The 20,134-nt window shown below is 42.2% G+C and overlaps 1 protein-coding gene across 3 annotated transcripts in view; it reads left to right on the top strand.

The window, feature by feature from the left end:
* The window catches only part of FGD3 (FYVE, RhoGEF and PH domain containing 3), an 83,142-nt gene extending 71,374 nt beyond the window's left edge, over positions 1–11,768 (top strand). For 2 of the 3 annotated variants that reach the window (XM_014951550.1, XM_014951551.1), the window contains exons 16-19: positions 33–155; positions 1,977–2,129; positions 4,577–4,717; positions 10,803–11,768. In XM_014951550.1, coding sequence (XP_014807036.1) covers positions 33–155; positions 1,977–2,129; positions 4,577–4,717; positions 10,803–11,027 — 642 coding nt within the window. In that variant the 3' untranslated portion in view covers positions 11,028–11,768. Of the gene's footprint in view, positions 1–32; positions 156–1,976; positions 2,130–4,576; positions 4,718–8,772; positions 8,871–10,802 lie in introns of all 3 variants that reach the window. The other variant, XR_001413089.1, reaches the window with a different exon arrangement.
* The last annotated feature ends 8,366 nt before the right edge of the window (positions 11,769–20,134 follow it).

Raw genomic sequence — 20,134 nt, 5'->3', positions numbered from 1 at the left:
AACAAATCACACAATTGTACTTTTCATTTCAGAGTGATTCCTGTAGGAAATCTTCCAAATCCAAGCGTGACAAGGAGAAACAGGCTTGCAAGAGCTGCAGCGAAAGCTTTAACTCCATCACTAAAAGGCGGCACCACTGTAAGCAGTGTGGGGCAGTAAGTATCAGAATGCACTGAACAAAACTGATGCAAGGGGCCTACTCTCTGCTGTTTTAAAGGCAAATACAGAACCTCTGTGGATAAAAAGAAAGGTGGTGCCTTCCCAGGGGATGTGCTTGTATTTGGGGATGGGGGTGTCCACTTTATTTTGTTTGCAGAAACAGAACGGCCTTCTGACAGCCTTAATTCACACAGCAGCTCTTCCTGGGATGAACAGATGAACATACAATATTAAAGATGGATGGGTTATTCTTTCCCTAAAACTTGTCCCTGAGTTGTCCAGAATTGCTTGCGCTAAAGTGGTTTCCTTCTGCTTGAAAAGTCAAAAGAAATCAGTCCTGGCAATTCAAGGCCAAGTTGCTGGAGGCCTGTATCCACCCTTCCCCAGTGCCATTCACTGACAGCTTAATTTTCTTTTTTTTTTCCTGAAAATCACAACCATGGCCAAGATGAGATTGATTTCTATAATATGACTTTTAAAACCTGCCTTCTGTGACTTGAGTTTCGTGGTTCAGTGTTCCTAATGTAACTAGTACAGAATAATGTTATTTAAATACCATTATTCATCTGAAGTGGAGACGAATTTTCAGCTGAAAAGAGACCTAAATGTATAGTTTAGATGTTTAAAGGAACCTCAGTCTCAGCAATTGAAATAAAATTACTGGAGGAGACACTTTTACAATGGAATTGGGGTTGTCAACCTTATGGGTTTGTTTTTGTTACTAATTACTAAAATAATGAAATACATTTCTGGAGGTTTAAAATGTTCCATTTCAAAGCTAAGTATTAGTAAAGAAATCAAATAATAGCTTTCTCCCAAGGAAGAGAGGTAAAAAGAATTACATTAGTAATATTCTACTGTTAAGCAGTTGTGGGTTGTGCGATGTTTTGTGATGTGGCAATAGCATTCAGATTAAATAAGTTAATTCATCTCAAGGAAAGACCGCCACGTTTCTGGAAATGCTAGCTTGCTCAGCAGAATGATGCTTCACTTCACTCTTGCTAAATTTAGACTGCTACCTTCCTATAGTAATTAGCATCTTGCAGTGAAGCGTATAATGATGTGCACTTGTTCTGAGGGGCGTTGGGGGTGTATTGCTGTCCAGGAAGTCTGGGCTGGAGGTGGCGTGGGGCTGATGGCCACGGCACTGTGCCCTGGGGACAGCTTCTCTGGTAGGGTCGGAGTGGAAGCGTGAGTGGAAGCAGGTCCCAGAGCTGCAGATCCATCACTCTTCACAAGTGCTGGCCTCATGGGACTGATGTGTCGCTGTGTGCTCTTGGCAGCTGATGAAAGGAATCAAAAGTTGTCAATGTGGCATCAGACAAATAGTTTTAGTGGATAATACGTTGGACTATGTTCTTAAAATGGTCAGTGATTTTTGGATTCCTCCATTCTATCAGGCTTAATGGCCTGATTGAGGAGGAAGTGTCAGCCACCTTTACGCTGAAAATCATTCCTTCCTAGACCTTTTTATGAATGGCATTAATAAACACTAATTGCTTTGTCAACCTAAGCCCTTTTTGACTCATAAAGGCTTACAAGAAAAGAAAAGCAAACTTGCATGATGTTGATCATAAAGTATTTCCCAAAAGGCATATGTTTTCTTTAATTAGGTATATTGGTACACAGCATGGGATCACAAAAACATTAATTATTAACGGATGCAAATAAAATAAATATTATATTGTTCTCTCTATCTTATGCTTACATTAGTTTTCCAGATTTTACTTTAATAACATCTGTTCTGCAGGTAGACTTTTTTTGGAGAAGGGTTATGTTTTAATGATGGCTGACAAACTGCCACCTTTCTGTTACAGGTGATCTGTGCAAAATGCTCCGAGTTTAAACCACTTGCAGATAATAGCCGTCATAATCGAGTGTGTAAAGAGTGTTTTCTGCAGTTACCAGCAAGCCCATGCAGCCCTGGAGTGGAAGCAGTTGGAGAACAAAAGAAAAGACTAGCTGCAGAGGTACGGTGTTTAGCTAAGAAACTTTAAGTGTGATAGCTGCCCTTGTGAGTCTCCTTTTTTAAAAAAAATATATTTCTTTAAAACAAATAAAATTTTGTGTTATCTTTTTTCCCTCACCATGATGCTTGATCCTCTGATCTATAACTTGTATTGAACGTGCACGTGGACTGAATGCTGTTTGTAAGCATTCACCCTAGGGTGCTGATCATACAGGGATACACACAGGTTTTGCAGCTAAGCTTCAGCTTCCAAAGTAATGAAAGAAGAGGAAAACTTCTGTTTTGTGTTTTTTTAAATTATGGTGCATTTCCAGTCTTGAGTTGTGCACAATAATTATTGGCAATACTTGGCAAAAGAACTCCAATATAGAAGATATTTTGCACTCCTTATTTCCCATCCTGTCAAAATACCATTGAAATTATTTTTTTCTTAGTTGATCGTGCAAATGCATGGCATCCTTCTGAAAGACTGGATTCACTGAAACTGTCTCAAACCTGCTATAATATAGACTCTCTTCTTGAAGATATGACTTCCACAAATTATACTATGTAAACTACTGCTTCAGAAATTGCACCAATGTCACCAAGCTTTACACCATGATAGGAGTGCATCCTACCCTTATTTTTCAGAGGAGCAAGAAACTTACTGGCGAATTGATTTGTTTTATCCTCACCCACAACAACTGAACCTTCTCTTACCGATGTTTTTTTAGACTATAGGCAGAGCTGTGAGTACCATTATGTGCCATGTTTTTCATGGGCCAGCTTGAAGCAAAGGTCTTTATTTATTTTACCTGTGAAATAGAGCCAGAAGTCACTGTGTGTGTAAAAGAGGACATTCATGTCAATTGAAAGTGGACTCAAAGGGACACGTCTTCTGAGGGTACATCAGATTCTTGAAAGAGCCACTGAGACACTGAGAACTTAATTTCATGGCTAATCATCCTTCCCTCCTTATGTGCTGACACCATCCTGCTTTGACCACTGCATGGGAAACTGGGGGACAGTTGAAGCTTATACTGAAAAACATCCTACCCTGAAAAATACCTTTCAGGAAGCCACCCCTCAGAGCTGCCAGGCTGCCTTACACTCCTCATCAGAACCAAACTACATGGAAGAGAGCTAGACTCTGAGCAAGAAATGTAAACCTGGCAGTGCATACCCAGAGCTCCTGCAGTAAATGCTTCCTCAAGTAGTCTTCTTAGATCTGCCCTGCTCTGCTTCCCAGCACGTCATATTTCTTTCCAGGCTACTAAATGTACCTGCTCAGCTAAAATTACACCAGCACTATGTGCCAGAGTGAACTCTGCTGCTGTTGTGATTTGGACTGGGTTGGCCAATGGCAAGATGACAAATGCCATCCCCCATCTCTTGCTCTAAGGAGAGGAAAAAGAGAGATAAAGAGACTAATGAGTTTAGAAAAAACTTAACTACTCAAATGAAATATTAATAATAAAATTTAAAAAGAAATAATGAAATGGAAAAGTTCAGATATGCACTACAGCTGTGCCTACAGATGATGAGCACTTAATATGCATCAGTATAGTCTGCAGTATCTCAGGATAAACTTTCTAGCACTGTTTGAGCAGAGCTGGTTGCCTGTAAAGTAAGAACCTATACCTCCCCAGCCGAGAACTCTGTTAATCTGAAAAGCCAAAAAGCAAAACCAGTGAAATGTGACCTATGGCTTTACTTCAGAAAGCAGATTACAGCAGAAAGCTGTAAAAGCCCAAGGAAAAGGGTGATTTTTCCCTCATATGCTCAGGCTTCTAGCCTTGTGCTAAATCTTCCGAGGATCAGGTAAAATGCAAGAAAGTAGATGTATAAAAAAAGAAAGATCAGAGACAGTCTTTTTTCTTTCCCTCCTATTTACGTTAAACTTTCTTAACAAGCTTAGTAGCAGCTGAGGAGATTGTCAGTTTACAAATGTTATTAGCAGATGCCAGAAATCTCCAGGAAACTTCTGTGCAAAGTCTAATGGGAACAGGATTCTTTTTCTTTTTTTCCATCAAAAGACAGAAATTTCTTTCAATCTTTTTTTTTTGCCCTAGTGCTTTCTGATTTGGTTCACATCCCTCTGCATCCATGCACAAGAGTGTCTGTTAATACACCTTTTTCATTAATTTGAAGTCATCTCCCTGCCTACTTTGCTAAGCAAGAACCTAGCTGCATCATCTTAATTGCCATTCTCAATTTACTTGGTGGAGGTGTAATTTAACTTCATGTCCGCTGGGAACACTCATTCAGCATCTGCCTCTATTACATGGAATTGTGCTATTTCTTGATGGTATATAATAATGACTAAATTTTTATTCAGTTGTGGGCTCTCCAGTGTTTGCCCTACAGTATTATTTGACTCTGGACTACTTAAGTATACTTTATGCTTAATTCTGAGTATTTTGCCCATCAGTGGAAATGTTTGTGTTTTTTTTTTTCCCCATCATCCAGAAGCAAAGCATCTTGGCAGCTGAAAACAGCCTCTTCAGCAGCTACCTCCAGTTCCTTGAAAAAGGGAAGACTTGGTACAAAATGTGGGTGACCATCCCCAAGACTGAACCACTTGTTCTGTATCTGCAAGGAAGTAGCCAGGTAAAATGACATTCATGAGGGTTAACAGGGGAAAAAGAAAAAAAAAAGCCTAAGTTTAAATATGTCAAGCTGAGAAATAGGTCAAAGGATGTGGCTTGGTTTCAACAACAAAAATGAACCTGATATCCTGAATATAGCACAAAGCCTCAGAGATTTCAGATTTCCTTGTTATTTGGAGTTACTGCTGATATGGTTATAAGAAAATGTTTAAGCTCATAGCTTGTCTTTTCCATTTTTTAACAAAAAAGGCCAAAACAAGGGCAATTTGGTTACCTTTTAAATTTTTTAGACGTTTCAGACAGATATATTCAGAAGTCTTATTACCCTGTCATCAGGGAAGGCACTTTCCTCAAAAATGGATAGAGCTACGAAGCAGTCTGAATATTGCAATTGCTAGTTCAAGCTTTTCTTTTTTTAAAAAACCTAGTTCTGGGCTGAGAGGGTGGATGAATTTGTGGAAATGTAGATGTTCCTCAGCCTGAAAAAAGGACTGTGTTTGGTAAAGCTCCTTGACATAGCACCTTGAAATAATTACTGTGGTAAGCATTTTATTTTTTTAAAAGTGTGCCTTTGAAGCTAAGTAGTGTTTGTGTGTGATGAAAGTCAAGTAATAGCAATATCTATAGCCAAGATGGAATATCCAAAATAGAAATATCAATCATGCTTCCTTAGTGCTGAAGATAAAGAATGACAATGCTGAAATGAGATCCCCCATATCCAATTTTCTATTTGGCAATCGACACATTTATATGCAGCTTTGTTTTATCTCCTGGGTGGGATGGAAGAGGAAACGGGTCTGAATTCAGCCTACCTGCCTGTGCTGCTGTAATTGTAGTGATGTGAAGGGGTTGCTTCTTATTAGCATCAGATTGTATGGCTGTAGCTAGGAGCAGTCTGGGAACTAAATATTACTCATGATTTTATAAAGCTATTTGAAGAGAATCTTGCCCCTAGCAACTGTTCAGCAAGAAGTACACTATGTCCTTCGAAGCGTGTTCATTTCGCTGCTTGTCAGCAAGAACACCTCTGTTTTTAAACAAGTGTGTGTAATGTTTTAAGCACAGTACTGGGGAGACTGAAAGCTTGAATTGGGAGCTCCCAACACACCCCACTTGGCTTTGCCTGGGATTCAAACCCCACACTGGGTAATCTTCCAAATCATCCCGCGGGCAGCAAGCTGCCTGGCTGCCCTCCTAGTCAACAGGCAATGCATGACTGAAATTACAAGTTGAAAAAGCAAACAGCCTCAGACAAAGAGCACTAAAATGAAGGCAACAAACCCGATCTTTAGATCTCTCTGGAGTCAGAGTCTGGGGAAATGAAAAATGCTCTACAAAGCAAAGCAGAGAGGATGGCTTCGCTGTGAAACTTTTCAACTGATGTGAAAGCTGTGAAAAGGGCCAGTGGAAGCCCCAGGTCACAAGCAAAGCAAGGCAGAGCGTCTCACCCAGGCAAGCCTGGGGAAGGGGACTGGGAACAGAGTGAGAGAGGTCTAAATTCCTTGGCCTGCCTCACAACCTGTGTCATCTAAGAGATGAGCGGGCAAGGAGTTGAGAGGACGCAACACCTCTTATGTGGTATAACCTAGAAAGGAATTTCTCCTCCTGCCCAACCAATTGTCTCTGAACAGCACAAGTAATAACCCATGGGACATAAACCAGCTGTATTTAGTGCACAGCAGAGCGATGCTGGATTCTACAGGCCCTCTCCTGACAGTTGTGCAAAGCCAGGGTTGGAAGCTGAAGGAGCTTCTGTGCTTCAGATGCTACGTTCTTTCTTCCATGTCCTGCCAAATTTGATCTTTAGCGTCTGTTAATATTATTAGTAAGATCCTATATGTTAGGGGGAAAGGGTGCTTTTGGCACTGATTGTCCATCTTATGATAGTTAAATTTAGTGGTGAGTGTCCTCAGCTATTTCAGGTATGACATAAATTTCCCCATAAAACAGCAATAAAGCATACAGGACAAGGTTGATCTATCTTAACCAATCTATCAATAACCAAGCCAGGATTTACTATCAGGAATCAGCAGTTGCAGACTGAGAACTATAAACAACACAACGCAGTCCCTTCTTCAAGGGGCTGCCATTCCCACTCATACAGTTTCTCCAGTTTGCATCCAACTGAAAGAAAAAATTGCGAAGCAAATCCCACTCCTTGATATTAACCGAACTTCTTACTGGTTCTGGCTTACATATTATACACTAGGCTTCTGAGAAAAATCTCTTTCAGAGCTTTTTTCCTGGTGGCTGAGTGTCTGGAATCAGTCAGGAACCACACACGTCCTTGAATGTTATTTTCCCAGGTGTTGTTTTGTTTTGTACAACCACCGCAGTGCATCTCACAGAACCCTTTAGGCCTGCAAAGAAGCATTTCAGTGCCTAAAAAAAGTGGTGTCTTTTGGGAATAATATTGCCAACAACCATATTAAAGGTCTTGAAACACAGACTGGTGCAGTAAAAGTCCTGACAGCTTTCGTCCGCTGCACCCCTGGCCCTCACACCGAAGAAAAGATGCCAGTGCAAATGGAAATATGACTTGCAGGCTTTAAAATAGCAAGAAAACTGCACTTTTGTTTTAGATTCTTGTTCCAGGAGAATGAATTAATCCCGGGTGTTCACGGTTTAAGTCTTGCGTAAGGCTTTATGCATGAGGATAAAATTCACAGTTTAGGTATGGAAATCATACCAATTTTATCTGTCCTCAAACTGAGACAGAACTTGTGCAGCTGTTTGCCATGTTTATCTGAGTGGAATTATAAAAGTTTGCTTATAAGCAAAGACCACCTCAAGCTTAAGAATCAGCAGTTTTATAGAAATCAGTTTGTCTTTGCAAGGGCTCCACGTGGAGCTTCTGCCCCATTGGCCCTGTGAAGTGCGCAGCTCCCTGCAGAGCTCTGACATTAACTCACACCTGATTGAGGAATGAAGAATTGAGGAGTCCCGGCTAGCTAGAGACGTAAGGAATTTTGTAGAAGTACAGAGGGTAAATCTGATCTAGCGAGAACTAGTGTGTGCAATAGTTATTAGGTTTGATCCACGAGAAAATTTGCTTTATAAATTCTGAAGAAAAATCTTCTATTAATCATGTAAATGTGATTCACTCCTAGAAAATAAGGCAGTAGCTGCGTTTGAAATCAGGGTTTTAGAGAAGTATTTTTGTGGCTTGTCTGTTGATCCTGTTTAGGTGAAGCTTGAATTGGCCCTGCACAAAGTCCTTCAAAGATTTGTGCAAGGTTGGGATTAGATCGTAAGTGGGTAGAGAGTGGAGTTTGGATGGAAAAACGGGGTTTGTCTAAGCCTACTCAAAAGTAGTAGGGGAAAATGATAGTGGTCCATCAGTGTGTAACTGTTCTCTATATTTTTGTAAGAGAGCTTATGTGCTGCAAAGAGATGTGCAGCCTGAGAGGGTTGTCTGTATGTAGGGGCGCATGAAACAGAGTTGCCGGTATGGAGGAACTGAGCTATCCATTCCCAAATCTTAAACCCTGGATGTTGTAATGGCTCTAATAGAGCAATGAATAAATGCTGCTGTAATTACCTAGATAGATAACACATTATGCTGCTTAGAGTCGGGATGAGTGCACAGTGCTTGTGATTACTGACAGTATTACCCAACCAGTAGATCACTCACCATCTCAGGAAAATCAGCCCTAAAGGAAAGCTCTTCTCAGCCCTGTGTAGTTTGGTTTGATGACATACTGATATCGTGCAACTCTGGTATGTTGCATACAGAAATACTTAAATCACAATTCAAGCAGGCAAATCCAGTAGGCTCTTAAAAATGAATATAACATTTATCTCTCTAAGGCCTGTAAATCCTAGTTACGTGCTTGGTGTAGGGCCCAAATTCCTCCTGGGTGCAGACCAGCCCCTGGATTTGTTGGACTCCAGGTAGGAGGGGAAGGGCCTAGCGCCAGAGGAGATCCAGAGATGCTCTTGGTCCCGCAGGGATCTGGCTGGGGTGTGTGGTGTGACTGGAGACCGAGTGCTTCACCTTACCTGTCAGTAGTGCAGCTTTTCAGAGATAATTTAAATCCCTTCCTTTTGGATCAGGCAGGTGCAGAGAAAGTGGCAAAGGCATCATATTAAGAAAAGGGAGGAAGCAAGACCAAAGGCAGTCTGCTTAATCTGCCTGTGTCTGCATGAGTTGGGTAGGTGTAACATGTACAATTCAAACATCAGTTTGCTCTTTTGCTGCACTCCTTGGCTGCAAACGATATCATTTTTCATTGTCATGGGCAACCTCCAACTTTACACCTGACAGCTCCTAGTGTCTATTTTTCTAAAACAAGATCAGTGAAGCAGGCATGGTTGAGCTTGCATGTGCTCTTGTGCATTTTGTGTTCATCAGTCCCATGTTTGCTTGCTTTAGCGCTGCCCCCTTTGCCGGTCTGGAGCCACGCTGTTTGTGCCAGTTCAGTGATTGTGCATGTGCCAGACCCCCCTGTTACAGATGCAGCTGTAGGGTCAGGGTCAAGAAACTGTGTGCTGCTTTTAACACAGTCACTTGTGCTCAAATAGGAACTGAATTCTTTAGTGTTTGACCCAAACTTGATGGAAACCTCCTTGCATAGTGCTTGGTCTTCAAGCAGCTGGACTCTGGCATTTTTGCATAACAATAACAAATGGCAGATTAATAAATCAGGAAACCTCTATTGATGTAATAAAATGTGTAGACACATTTTTGACTATGGCTTTTTTGCCCCCTAATGTATGTGTCTATATTGATGTGAGCAGTTCTGAAACTTGAATTACAGGAGTCTAAGTGTTAGAAAAGTAGATCTTTTTGCCATTGTTCTCAGAGCTGTGGTCCCCTTCCAGATTTACTAGGTCATCTGCATTTAGTATGGGGTGACAAAAGAATGACTTTGCCACCTCTTTGTGGGATGCCTCATTAACTTTGGTATGAGATATTGAACTCCAGTAGCTGCTACACAAGTAGCTGCTACAAGAGGCAATGGCTTCTTACGGATGCTTGATGCCTGAGTGGTGTAGACTTCAGTCTGGGGACCCACCTTTGAAAATGCTTTACTGGCATCAGTTGAAACAAGCTGCTTGATCATGGCCTTGCCAAAGTTTGCCTTTCCTGAGAGCTCAGTAGAGGAGTTGATTGATGCTCTATCGCTCCTTAGATCTGTAAGTTAATCTGGCCTTTAAAGGATGCTCAACAGTCTGAACTTTGACTTCCTTGACAACTCTAAAAGGCATTATAAACAGCCCAAGACCTTCCAAGAAGATTCACTGATTGATTTAAAATCTGAAATTCTCTTCTATTTCAAAGTCTCTTCCCTGGTAGTTGTCTCCCTCAGTGTCCAACTCTGCTTATTTGTCTCCTTACAAATTTGTCTCCTTACAAATGTCCTCTGAGGTTCAAAAGGGACAACACCAAACTATTCTCAGCTGGATCTGATTGCCTGTACCTAATGTAAAGGGGGTTTTGTAAAAGAAAACATGCGCAAGTTATGTGAAATCACATGAAAATCCCCAGCCATGCCACTGCTGGACCCGTATTCTTACTGGAAGAGAGAGAATATGTAAAATAAGAAGAAAAAGCACCAATAAGTCATTGCCTTCTACTGTTTACATTAAGGAGTTGATACCGCCTCTTCCCTGTTCAATAAGTGCAATGCTGAGCAAGGAGCCGGATGCACGTGTGCTCTGGGTTCTGTGCGTGCCAAAGCGTGTGCGTGGTGGCCGAAGTGTGTGCGCGCCAAATGGTGTGTGTGCTGGCCAAAGCATGTGTGTGCAAAGTTTGCGTGTGCCAACCAAAGGGTGTGTGTGCCAAAGTGTGTGGGGCTGGGGCTGGAGCAGGGGGGGCTCAGCTGTCGGCACGCACTGAGACCCACTGGTCCGGTGAGGGTCGCGGTGCAGCCTCAGCATGTGCCTGGTGACCATGGCTCAGGTGCAGCGTGATGCATCTCCAGCTACATCTTCTTACTTCTTCAGAGTGAGTTCTGGTTGAAACAAGCATTTGTTTATTCCCATGGAGAGGAAATCTTTCCTCCCTGCACAGTATACCCCTGCTCCTCCTGCTTCAAATACCATTTGTTTCTGAATTTTTACATTTGTTTTTATTTCTTTAGGATGGACGGAGCCCACGTCCTATTCCTCTGCCTGGATATGAAGTCAGTTTTCCAGGTTCTGGTGAGAAGTTTGAAGTGAAGCATGTTTTTAAGCTTTGCCAGTCCCAGCAAACTCTATATTTCAGTGCGGAAGACGAAGAACTGCAGATGAAGTGGATGGAAATTCTTACCAAAGCAGCCAAAGGGGAAACTGAAGATACAGCTGAAGGGCTCGGCAACCCATAGAGCAAGTTCTATTTAGTTTCTTTCCTACATGCTATTAACCATCACTTGAATTTGGTATCCATGGCACTTTGGAGTCTGTATGGCTTTATATCTTCATGTGTCTGCATAGGAAATTCAGTGGTTTCTCTCCTTTTATTGTACATTTCTCACGTACAGTAGTTACCTGGCATATGTTAAAGGAAAAGGTAGTTGTAGTTGTTGGTGGTGTTGATGGTGGTTTTAAAACAAAAGACAAGGAGAAAAGCATTAATTTTAAAAAAGGTAATGGAAAACCATTGGTCTCTCTTGTTTTCCTTAATGTATATTTTCCAGTCCTTTTGATTGCTGTTCAGTGCAGGATGTGTATAGTCTGTGAGTAGTTCTATAAATGCTGCCTTTTAAGTTAAATGTTGTAAAGGCTTGTGCTGGCCACTGACATTCCGTTCTCTGTCCTTTCCCTCCTGGTAAAAGGTCTTTGTGAAGTGTGAGCAATGTACTGAGTATTTTTCCTGATATTTTGAGATAACCTGTTCACAAGACAAATACTGTAGAAGGGACTTATAAAAATGACTGCAAACTGTGCAGAAAAGAACATTAAGAAGCCTCATTGATTTTAAGCATTTTTAATATTGTTTTGTTTTCTTTTGAAACCAATACCTACCTTCCTTCTATTTGAGCCCATTTTGATGTAAGTGAACAAACGTTTTATACTGCAAGCTGGGTTATGATCAATAAACAAGAACATTTTTAGTACACACAGTACAAAAAGGTGACTTTTTTTTTATTGGTTAATTTAAAAGTGACCTAGGATTTATTTATATAATTTGTAAATAATGTTTCATAAGTATTTTAAGAATTTTTAAAAGATCTCAGCTAATTAACAGGATTTAGTGCATAGAATAAGAGATATTTGTATGAACTGAATTTGTAATTTAATTTTCCTGTTCACCTGTATTTGTCTTATTTTCAAACTCAAGTGCTTATCTATTTAAATAAAAATTCATGCAGTTAACTCCTGAGCCAGATTTCCAAGGCACAGTAAGCTTTAGGTCACATTTAATATAGGTTTTAAAAAAAAAAAGAAGCAAAAAACCAAAACAAGCAACAACAAAAATAAGGCATGTCTGTTCCTAGTGGTAGTAAGTATGTAGTACTGATAAAAATAAATAAAATCTGTCACAGTACTGTATTTTTAAATGGTTTGGTTTAACTTTTGTTTCCTCTTCAGCCTTCTGCATTTGCTGGTATTGGTAGAAAGAAAGAGCTACTCCACACAGCCAGAGCTTGTTAGGCTTGTTAAAAATCAGTGAGTATTGTTCTTACTACAGAAAAGGGTTTGGTTTTGTCCTTGTTCAGGGTTTGTGTTTTTTTTACATTGGTGTAATAAATCATACAACTTAAGTCCACGGTGCTAAAAATGAGAAGCCATGTACTTAATTAGCTACTGGTAAAATTTCATGAGATTTGCATCTTCCCTTTCCTCCCTACCTCCCTCCTCCAATCAGTTCGCACAAAAAAGATTTCTTGCAAAATAACTTTTATGATACAGTTAATGAAAAGGACTTCATTTCAGTGTGTGTTATTTCCTCCCCTAAGCTTCCCTGAAAATGCAATGGTGTAGAATGCTTGCCTTGAAAATTTACTCATTTTGTAGTAGTGTTTGTTGGTTTGTTTTTTAAAGTTTTTTAAAGTTTTTCCATTATGGCTCTACTTGTTTGGTTCTTTGGAAGGGAACCAAAACAAAATTAATGCATCTTAATACATCTTTCATTTTCTACTTTTATTAACCGAGAAAAATCTTTAGCACATGATTTTTGCAGTTTTTCTCCATTTTATTCCTTTTTTATAAGTAAGTATGTTAAAACATACATCTAATCATTTTATATTCCTCAGTTCACCTTCTTTAAAAAAATAATTATGAAGAATATGTGTAGTTCAGCTGGAATGGTAACACACAATGGCACCCATGGGCTTTTGTGTAATGGATCTCATGCAGTAACTTCGTTCCCAGCATCTCTGTCCACTTTCAGAGGACACAGCAAGGAACCTGCCTGGGGAATCTCTGCTTTATGATCCAGATCATTGAGAGCTTTTATAGTTCGAAGCCAGCAACTTAAACCATGCCTGGAAAACTAATCCAAGTCCCTTGCAGATCCCAGAGCTCTGATGTTGTTCAGTATGGCGTGAAAGTTCTCAGCCCATAACCTTAAGTGAAGCAGCTACAGGTGCTACAGATTGGGATCAGTCATGGTCAGAGAGGTGTCTGGTCTTCAGGCCAGTGGGGCTTCCCCAACAGACACTGTTACCTGCTGTCAGAGCCTGATTTTAGCCCCAGGTGAAGCTGAAGGAACGGTCTCTGTTGACCATGCGGCAGTGAGCAACCTCCCAGCCTTTTTGAGGCATTATTCAGGCTTTGGATTATTCTTTCCTGTTCTTGGGACACAAAATCACAGAATCATCATGGTTGGAAAGGACCTCTGAGATCACGGACTCCAACCATACACACACAAAAAACCTCTGCAGTCTCAGTCACTAGAGCATACCCTGAAGTGCCATGTCTACATGTTTCTTAAATACCTCCAGGAATGGTGACTCCACTCCAGCCCTGGGCAGGCTGTTCCAGTGCCTGACCACCTTCTCAGTAGAGTAATTCTTCCTAATATCTAATCTCAACCTCCCCTGCTGCAACTTCAGACCATTTCCTCTGCTCCTGTCATTATTCCCTTGGGAGAAGAGGCCAACACCCACCTCTCTACAACCTCCTTTCAGGTAGCTGTAGAGGACAATGAGGTCCCCCCTTAGCCTCCTCTTCTCCAAACTAAACATGCTCAGCTCCTTCAGCCTCTCCTCATAGGACTTGTTCTCCAGACCCCTCCCCAGCTTGGTGGCTCTCCTCTGGACACGCTCCAGCACTTCAGTGTCCTTCCTGTGGTGAGGGGCCCAGAACTGAACCCAGCCCTCAAGGTGAGGCCTCACCAGTGCCCAGTCCAGAGGCACCATCACTGCCCCAGTCCTGCTGGCCACGCTGTTCCTGACACAGGCCAGGATGCTGTTGGCCTTTTTGGCCACCTGGGCACACTGCTGGCTCCTGTTCAGCCGACTGTCCACCAACACCCCCAGGTCCTTTTCTGCCGGGCAGCTCCAGCCACTCTGCCCCCAGCCTGGAGCATCCATGGGGTTGTTGTGACTGAAATGCAGGACCCGGCACTTGGCCTTATTGTACCTCATACAATTGGCCTTGGCACAAAATTGTGTGTTGTTTACATAAATGAATTTAGTGATACAAAGATTGAGAACGTGATCCTGGGAGATGAATTTCAAAGCATCTGAATGCACATCTACTAAGAATACAGGGAATAGTCACTTCAGACTTCCTTGAATCCTAGTTAATTCATGTATCCTGCCATGTCAAGGAAATAAGCTGCTCTTTTTTTTCCCTTTTTTCTTTTTTTCTTTTTTTCTTTTCTCTCTCTCTTTTTTTTTAATTTATGAGCAGAAAAGATAGCCTAGGATGATGGCAATCTAGTTCACATGATGATAAACAGGCATGCCAAATTTGCGGCCAGCGAAGCCAAGGAGAGGGGTCCCTGAACTTCCCAAATCTGCTTTCTCCCCATTTAGTATAACAGCTGTGTGCTCAGACTCTGAACCTCAGCTGGTCCCTGACTTGCAAAGTGCTGGGGCTTGGGTGTGCTCTGGGGAAAGCATCAGTAAAGCTTCCTCTCAGGCGATGCTCTGCCCTGGGCACGTGGGTTTGATTACTGTCAGAGTCAGGGTGCTGCTTATATCAAGCTGTAGTCAGCCTCAGTCTTATTTTCTGTTGATGAAACTAGTATATTATATTTAAATGACCTGTTGAAAAACGTCCCGTATTGGTCAGTGGGATGAGGGAGGTGGTGATCAGTCTTTACTGCTGGAAAGCAAAAGGATCTGCAGAGACGGATGCATACACTTAACTTAGTGGAGTATCTCCATTGCTGTCTATAGAACAAGGCAAAGCATGTGTAGAAACCTACGCAGTGTTGGGACTGGGTTAAGAAACTATTGAGGTTTAGGCTGAATTGAACTGAATGATGGTGACAGGTGCTCTGCCCCGACTTTTTCGCTCCCAGGAGAAAAAGGGGAGAGAAAAAGAGATTTATGAGTTTAGAATGAACTAAACTACTTTAATGAAAGATTAATATTAAAATTAAAAAGAAATGACAACATACATACAATATATACAAAACCATATCAAGGTCCCAGGATGATGTCACCAGCAGGCACTGGGGAAGTCCCAGACAGGATTCAGCAAGGGACTACATGCAATATATACAAAACCATATCAAGGTCCCAGGATGATGTCACCAGCAGGCACTGGGGAAGCCCCAGACAGGATTCAGCAACGGATGGGAACAGGATTCTCTTGCGATGTCGGCCATTGGAGAAAAGAGGCTGACCCTTTGATCCTTTGGCTTTTGTACTGAGCACGGGGCAGATGGGATGGAAGACCCCGTTGGTCAGTCTGGGGTCACCTCTCCTGTCCCCTCCTCCCTGCAGGTGGGACCCTCTGCACTTTTCCGTTTCTGACCCTCCAACGGGGCAAATAACGAAATTGGCTGACCTTGGTTGTTAAAGCAATAGGGATAAGAAGGAGCCTCTCTGCACACCGTTCCTTGGCATTGACTATAAACATTGGTCTCAGCACTCTGAGAACTAACAGTTTTCTCCACAAAATGCTGTTAATTTCAGAGAGTTAGAGGAGGCCTAGCTAAGAAGTAAAATTACTGAACAGAAAGTTGGTTCCTCAAACCAGGACAGAAACAATTCAAATAAACGTTACGGGCATTCAGCTATAAAGAGCCTTAACTTCTTAGTTTTAACCATTTTTTTTTGTACTGTCACTTCTGTCTGTGATATTTTACAGATCTATTAGATGTGTACTTACTCCCACAAATAATTGCACATGCAAGAGGGGAAATTTTTTTGTGTTTTAGTTATTGTATTCATATAGAACAGATGGATATAGTACAGAAATCTCCCAACACTTTCTCTGATCATTGCATGGGTTTTTTGTTGAATTTCCATAGTTTTTCAAAATATGGTATCAGCTCAGACCAACCTTCTATACAAATGCGTTTTTCATGAACCCATGGGTGTATCTGGCATATTTGTCTTTGAGAGACACTTAACATATAAAGAAAGGTTTCTTATGTTTGCAATGTTTGGTAGCTCTAGTTGTCCTTCCAGTAAATCAATCACATAAAGGGCTCCATCATATGGCACTGAGTAGGGGGATACAAATGTAAGGATTTTTTTTTTTTAATGGTTTTGGGAAGGAGGAGGAGATCTCTTGCTTCTCATACAGAACACTGCATTTCCAGCATTTGGGCTGTTAATGAAAAAGGACTTAAGTCAAATGATAAAGCTAAAAGTGTTATCTCATTCTGAGAGAGCTATGTTATGTTGTTTTCAATCCAGCTCTGAATAATAGAATAACTTCATTTATTTGGTTTGGTCAAAAAAAGACAAGCAAGTCCATCAGTTTAACAGGCATTTATCATAGAACCATAGAATCATACAATTGTCTAGGTTGGAAGGGACCTTTATCATCTAGTCCAACCATCAACCTAACTCTGATTAAGAAAATAAGCGACAACCCATTTCTAAACCATGTCACTAAGCTCCATCGACCCGTCTTTTAAATACCTCCAGGGATGGTGCCTCAGCCACTTCCCTGGGCAGCCCATTCCAAGGCTTCATAACCGTTTCCATGTAAAAATTTCTCCTGATGTCCAATCTGAACCTTCCCTGGTACAACTTGAGGCCGTTTCCTCTTGTCCCATCGCCTGTTCCTTGGGAGAAGAGACCGACCCCCCCTGGCTACACCCTCCTCTCAGGGAGCTGGAGAGAGCCAGAAGGTCTCCCCTCAGCCTCCTCTTCTCCAGGCTGAACACCCCCAGCTCCCTCAGCCTCTCCTCACAAGACTTGTGCTCCAGACCCCTCACCAGCTCCATTGCCCTTCTCTGGACCCGCTCCAGCACCTCAAGGTCTTTTTTGTGGTGAGGGGCCCAAAACTGGACACAGCCCTCGAGGTGGGGCCTCCCCAGTGCCCAGTCCAGAGGCACCATCACTGCCCCAGTCCTGCTGGCCACACTGTTCCTGACACAGGCCAGGATGCTGGTGGCCTTCTTGGCCACCTGGGCACACTGCTGGCTCATGTTCAGCCAGTGTCCACCAACACCCCCAGGTCCTTTTCTGCCAGGCATCTCCAGCCACTCTGCCCCCAGCCTGGAGCGCTGCAGGGGGTGAGGTCCCAGACATGCAGAAGTAAATACTACCTTTTAGCAGATCTTATTCGGACAAAAGGCAGCAATGCTTGTTTCTTGTTCTTTGGGATGAGGTAACAAATGATTTAGGGTTTTCTTGCCTATTTTGCATCCTGGCATAGTTTCCCAGAAGCAACTGCCTGGCAATACTGAAACTGTAGATGGATGCTGGTGAGTAACCTGCCCCACAGCCGCTCGGCTTCCCTCTGCGTCTGTCACCGGCAGCATGGAACGTTTAGCCGCTAAATATAAATGACTGCATATCCTGTAAACAACCACCTTCCTTTTTTACATACCTTCCATTTCTCTGTTTCTGTTCTTCAATCCGTATGGGGCATGGCGAGGTTTCTCCTTTGGCTTGCGCTGTCGTCTGGGTTTTCGCTCGGCTGGGCGCTCCACGGGCACGGGGAAGCTTGGCAGAGCTGAGTGATTGCGTTTTGCTGTAAAATGAAATAGTCATAAAACAGGCTTTTCAGAGAGCAGTTGCTGGCTGTCCTCGCAGGTACTTACTGTGTGAGCTATGATCACAGGAGATTAGACCAAAGGAAGAATTCAGTTTGGAGTCTGAAATAGAGTTTTGGGGGCCTATAATCAGCTTATGTGGATGACTTGCTCAAATGCAGCAAAATAAACTTAGCCTTCTTGGAACTGCTGCATCAACAGTGTGCAAGGATGTTACCTACACGTCTTACCAAAGTAGTTCAAAATTCAACCAACAAATCCTCACCTGGAATAAATTATATTAACTTCACTAATGCATTTAAATGAACCTGGGATCTGGCCTGCAATGTTGGGGGTTTTTTGACCAACACGACACTTTAAAAAGCCTTCCCTCTTCACAGTACTTTTGCCCCCCCTACACACTCCACACTGTCCCAAAGAAAGCTTATTTAAAAGCTAATTTCAGGTGGCTGCACTGATCAGTGATGTTCGGCTTGATAAAGAAACAAATGGAAACCCCAGCCACTTAAAGAGCCTCCATGGTCCTGTGTCTAGACTACGCGTGCTGTGTTGGAAAGATCTAATTTCTAGTTCCACAATCTGTTTTTTTCAGGTGGACCTGTTTTCCTTCCAAATATTGAGTAATTGTCCTATGTTTCAGAAAGATGCTCTGCAGACAAGGGAGTTTCTTAGTTCCCTAGTCAGATTGAAGGGATTTCATATGGTACATACCTAGTGTATTTGAGTCTGAAAGGGAATGATCAGCATCTCCAAATGGGCAAGAATCCGCCAAGACTTTTATGCTGTGTTACAAGAATTAGCCATTTGCTCTGTGAGGTCTTGCCTCGTAGTGGGTTATAAATTGCAAGAAGAGGTTAAACTGGAAAATGCAATGTTGTCCCACTTCTAGTGCTGAAGAAGATGCTTTCAAGTTCCAGACTGAACATGGCAATGTTTGGTGGGAAACTGGTGACAGCAAGTACCAGCTGACTTCTGCATTGGGTAAGAATAATTAAACACTGTCTATTGGCCTTGTGCATGCATTATTAATTTCACTCTCCACATAGAGCAGCACATTTTTGCTTTGATAAAAGACTCAGTATTGACTCAGATTATACTGAAGCTGTAAAGGGATCTCAGGACATTCTAATTTTCAACACTTTGAAGTTGCCTGTGGCGTTACGTTACAGTAGTCTGGGTGCTTTGGGCAACCCTGGAAGCACTGGTATGTTTCCACAGGCAGCCATGGATGGGAAGGTGTCTCAGGAACTCCAGTGCCATCCTGCTTTTCATAGGGTGAACAGTCCATTTAATTTTTTCCACAAGGAAAATTTCACATTGGGTTTTTGGAGGTCCTTTTTAATTACAATAAGTGCTGTTGAAACCACATTATGGTGAAAGGGGCAGAATTAAAATAGGAAAACAACATGGAAAGGAAACAAACTTGCGGTTTGTTTATGTCCTACAACTCTTAGGACTGGGTAGGACTTAGGGTGGTGTATCAACAGCTGTGGAGAGGCAGCAATAATACATTAGTTTTGTGTATTGTGTATTACAGAAGAGAGAAAACCTGATGCCTGTTCCTTAGGCTGTGCCAGAGAATCCCATTGATAAAATAATGGTGAGTCCCTGTGCATCCAATTCACCCAGGAAGGGCCAGACCTTCTTCCAGAACTTGAGCACCCAGAGGGTACGGAGTTCATGTGAGGAAATCCCTTGGGATAATCAAGCTCCAAATCTCTCTGTTAACCAGTGTCAAGAAGCATCAAATTCTTGGAGCTATGTGGCAAAAGGTCTCCTTGAAGTCGTGTTAATGATGGTGTGAGATTGGATTGATTTAATCGCCCCTAACAGCGGTGTCTGTCGGGTTTGGCAGTGGCGTGTGACTGCGTGCTGTGTCCGTGTGTGCCGTCCTGTGTCAATAGGCAGGGGACTCGCCGTGTTGCTGCTGGTGGTGACAGCACAGATCAAGGCTGGTGCTTTCCTGGGAGCGAGGGAGGTGGCGGCGCTGCCGTTTGTATGAAAGCAATCACTGTGCGTTGTCTCTGTTCATGGAAAAGTTTCTGGTGAAAGGGAGGTACAACACACCTGTCATCATCTCACAGTCTTTGCACAAAATGAGACAGTGGAGAACAGTCTGATCTGAATCCTCCCCGGGGCAGCCTCATCCTGTGCACTGAATGCCTATCACAGTATTGTAGAGCAGGAGATACAATTAAACAGCTACAGACAATGGATACTCTGAATACAGCCCAATTCTTAAGTCTTTAGTTTTGCAGTGTAATGTTTTTCAAGTAATTTTGGGAAAGAGTTGAATGGATTTTGCTTTAAAAGGCAATTTCATTACAAAAAAAAAAAAAAAAAAAAAAAAAAAAAAAA

This window comes from Calidris pugnax, unplaced genomic scaffold, assembly GCF_001431845.1.
Source record: "Calidris pugnax isolate Ruff unplaced genomic scaffold, ASM143184v1 scaffold203, whole genome shotgun sequence".
Classification (NCBI taxonomy): Eukaryota; Metazoa; Chordata; class Aves; order Charadriiformes; family Scolopacidae; genus Calidris; species Calidris pugnax.
This window is presented reverse-complemented; position numbering and strand designations above follow the sequence as displayed.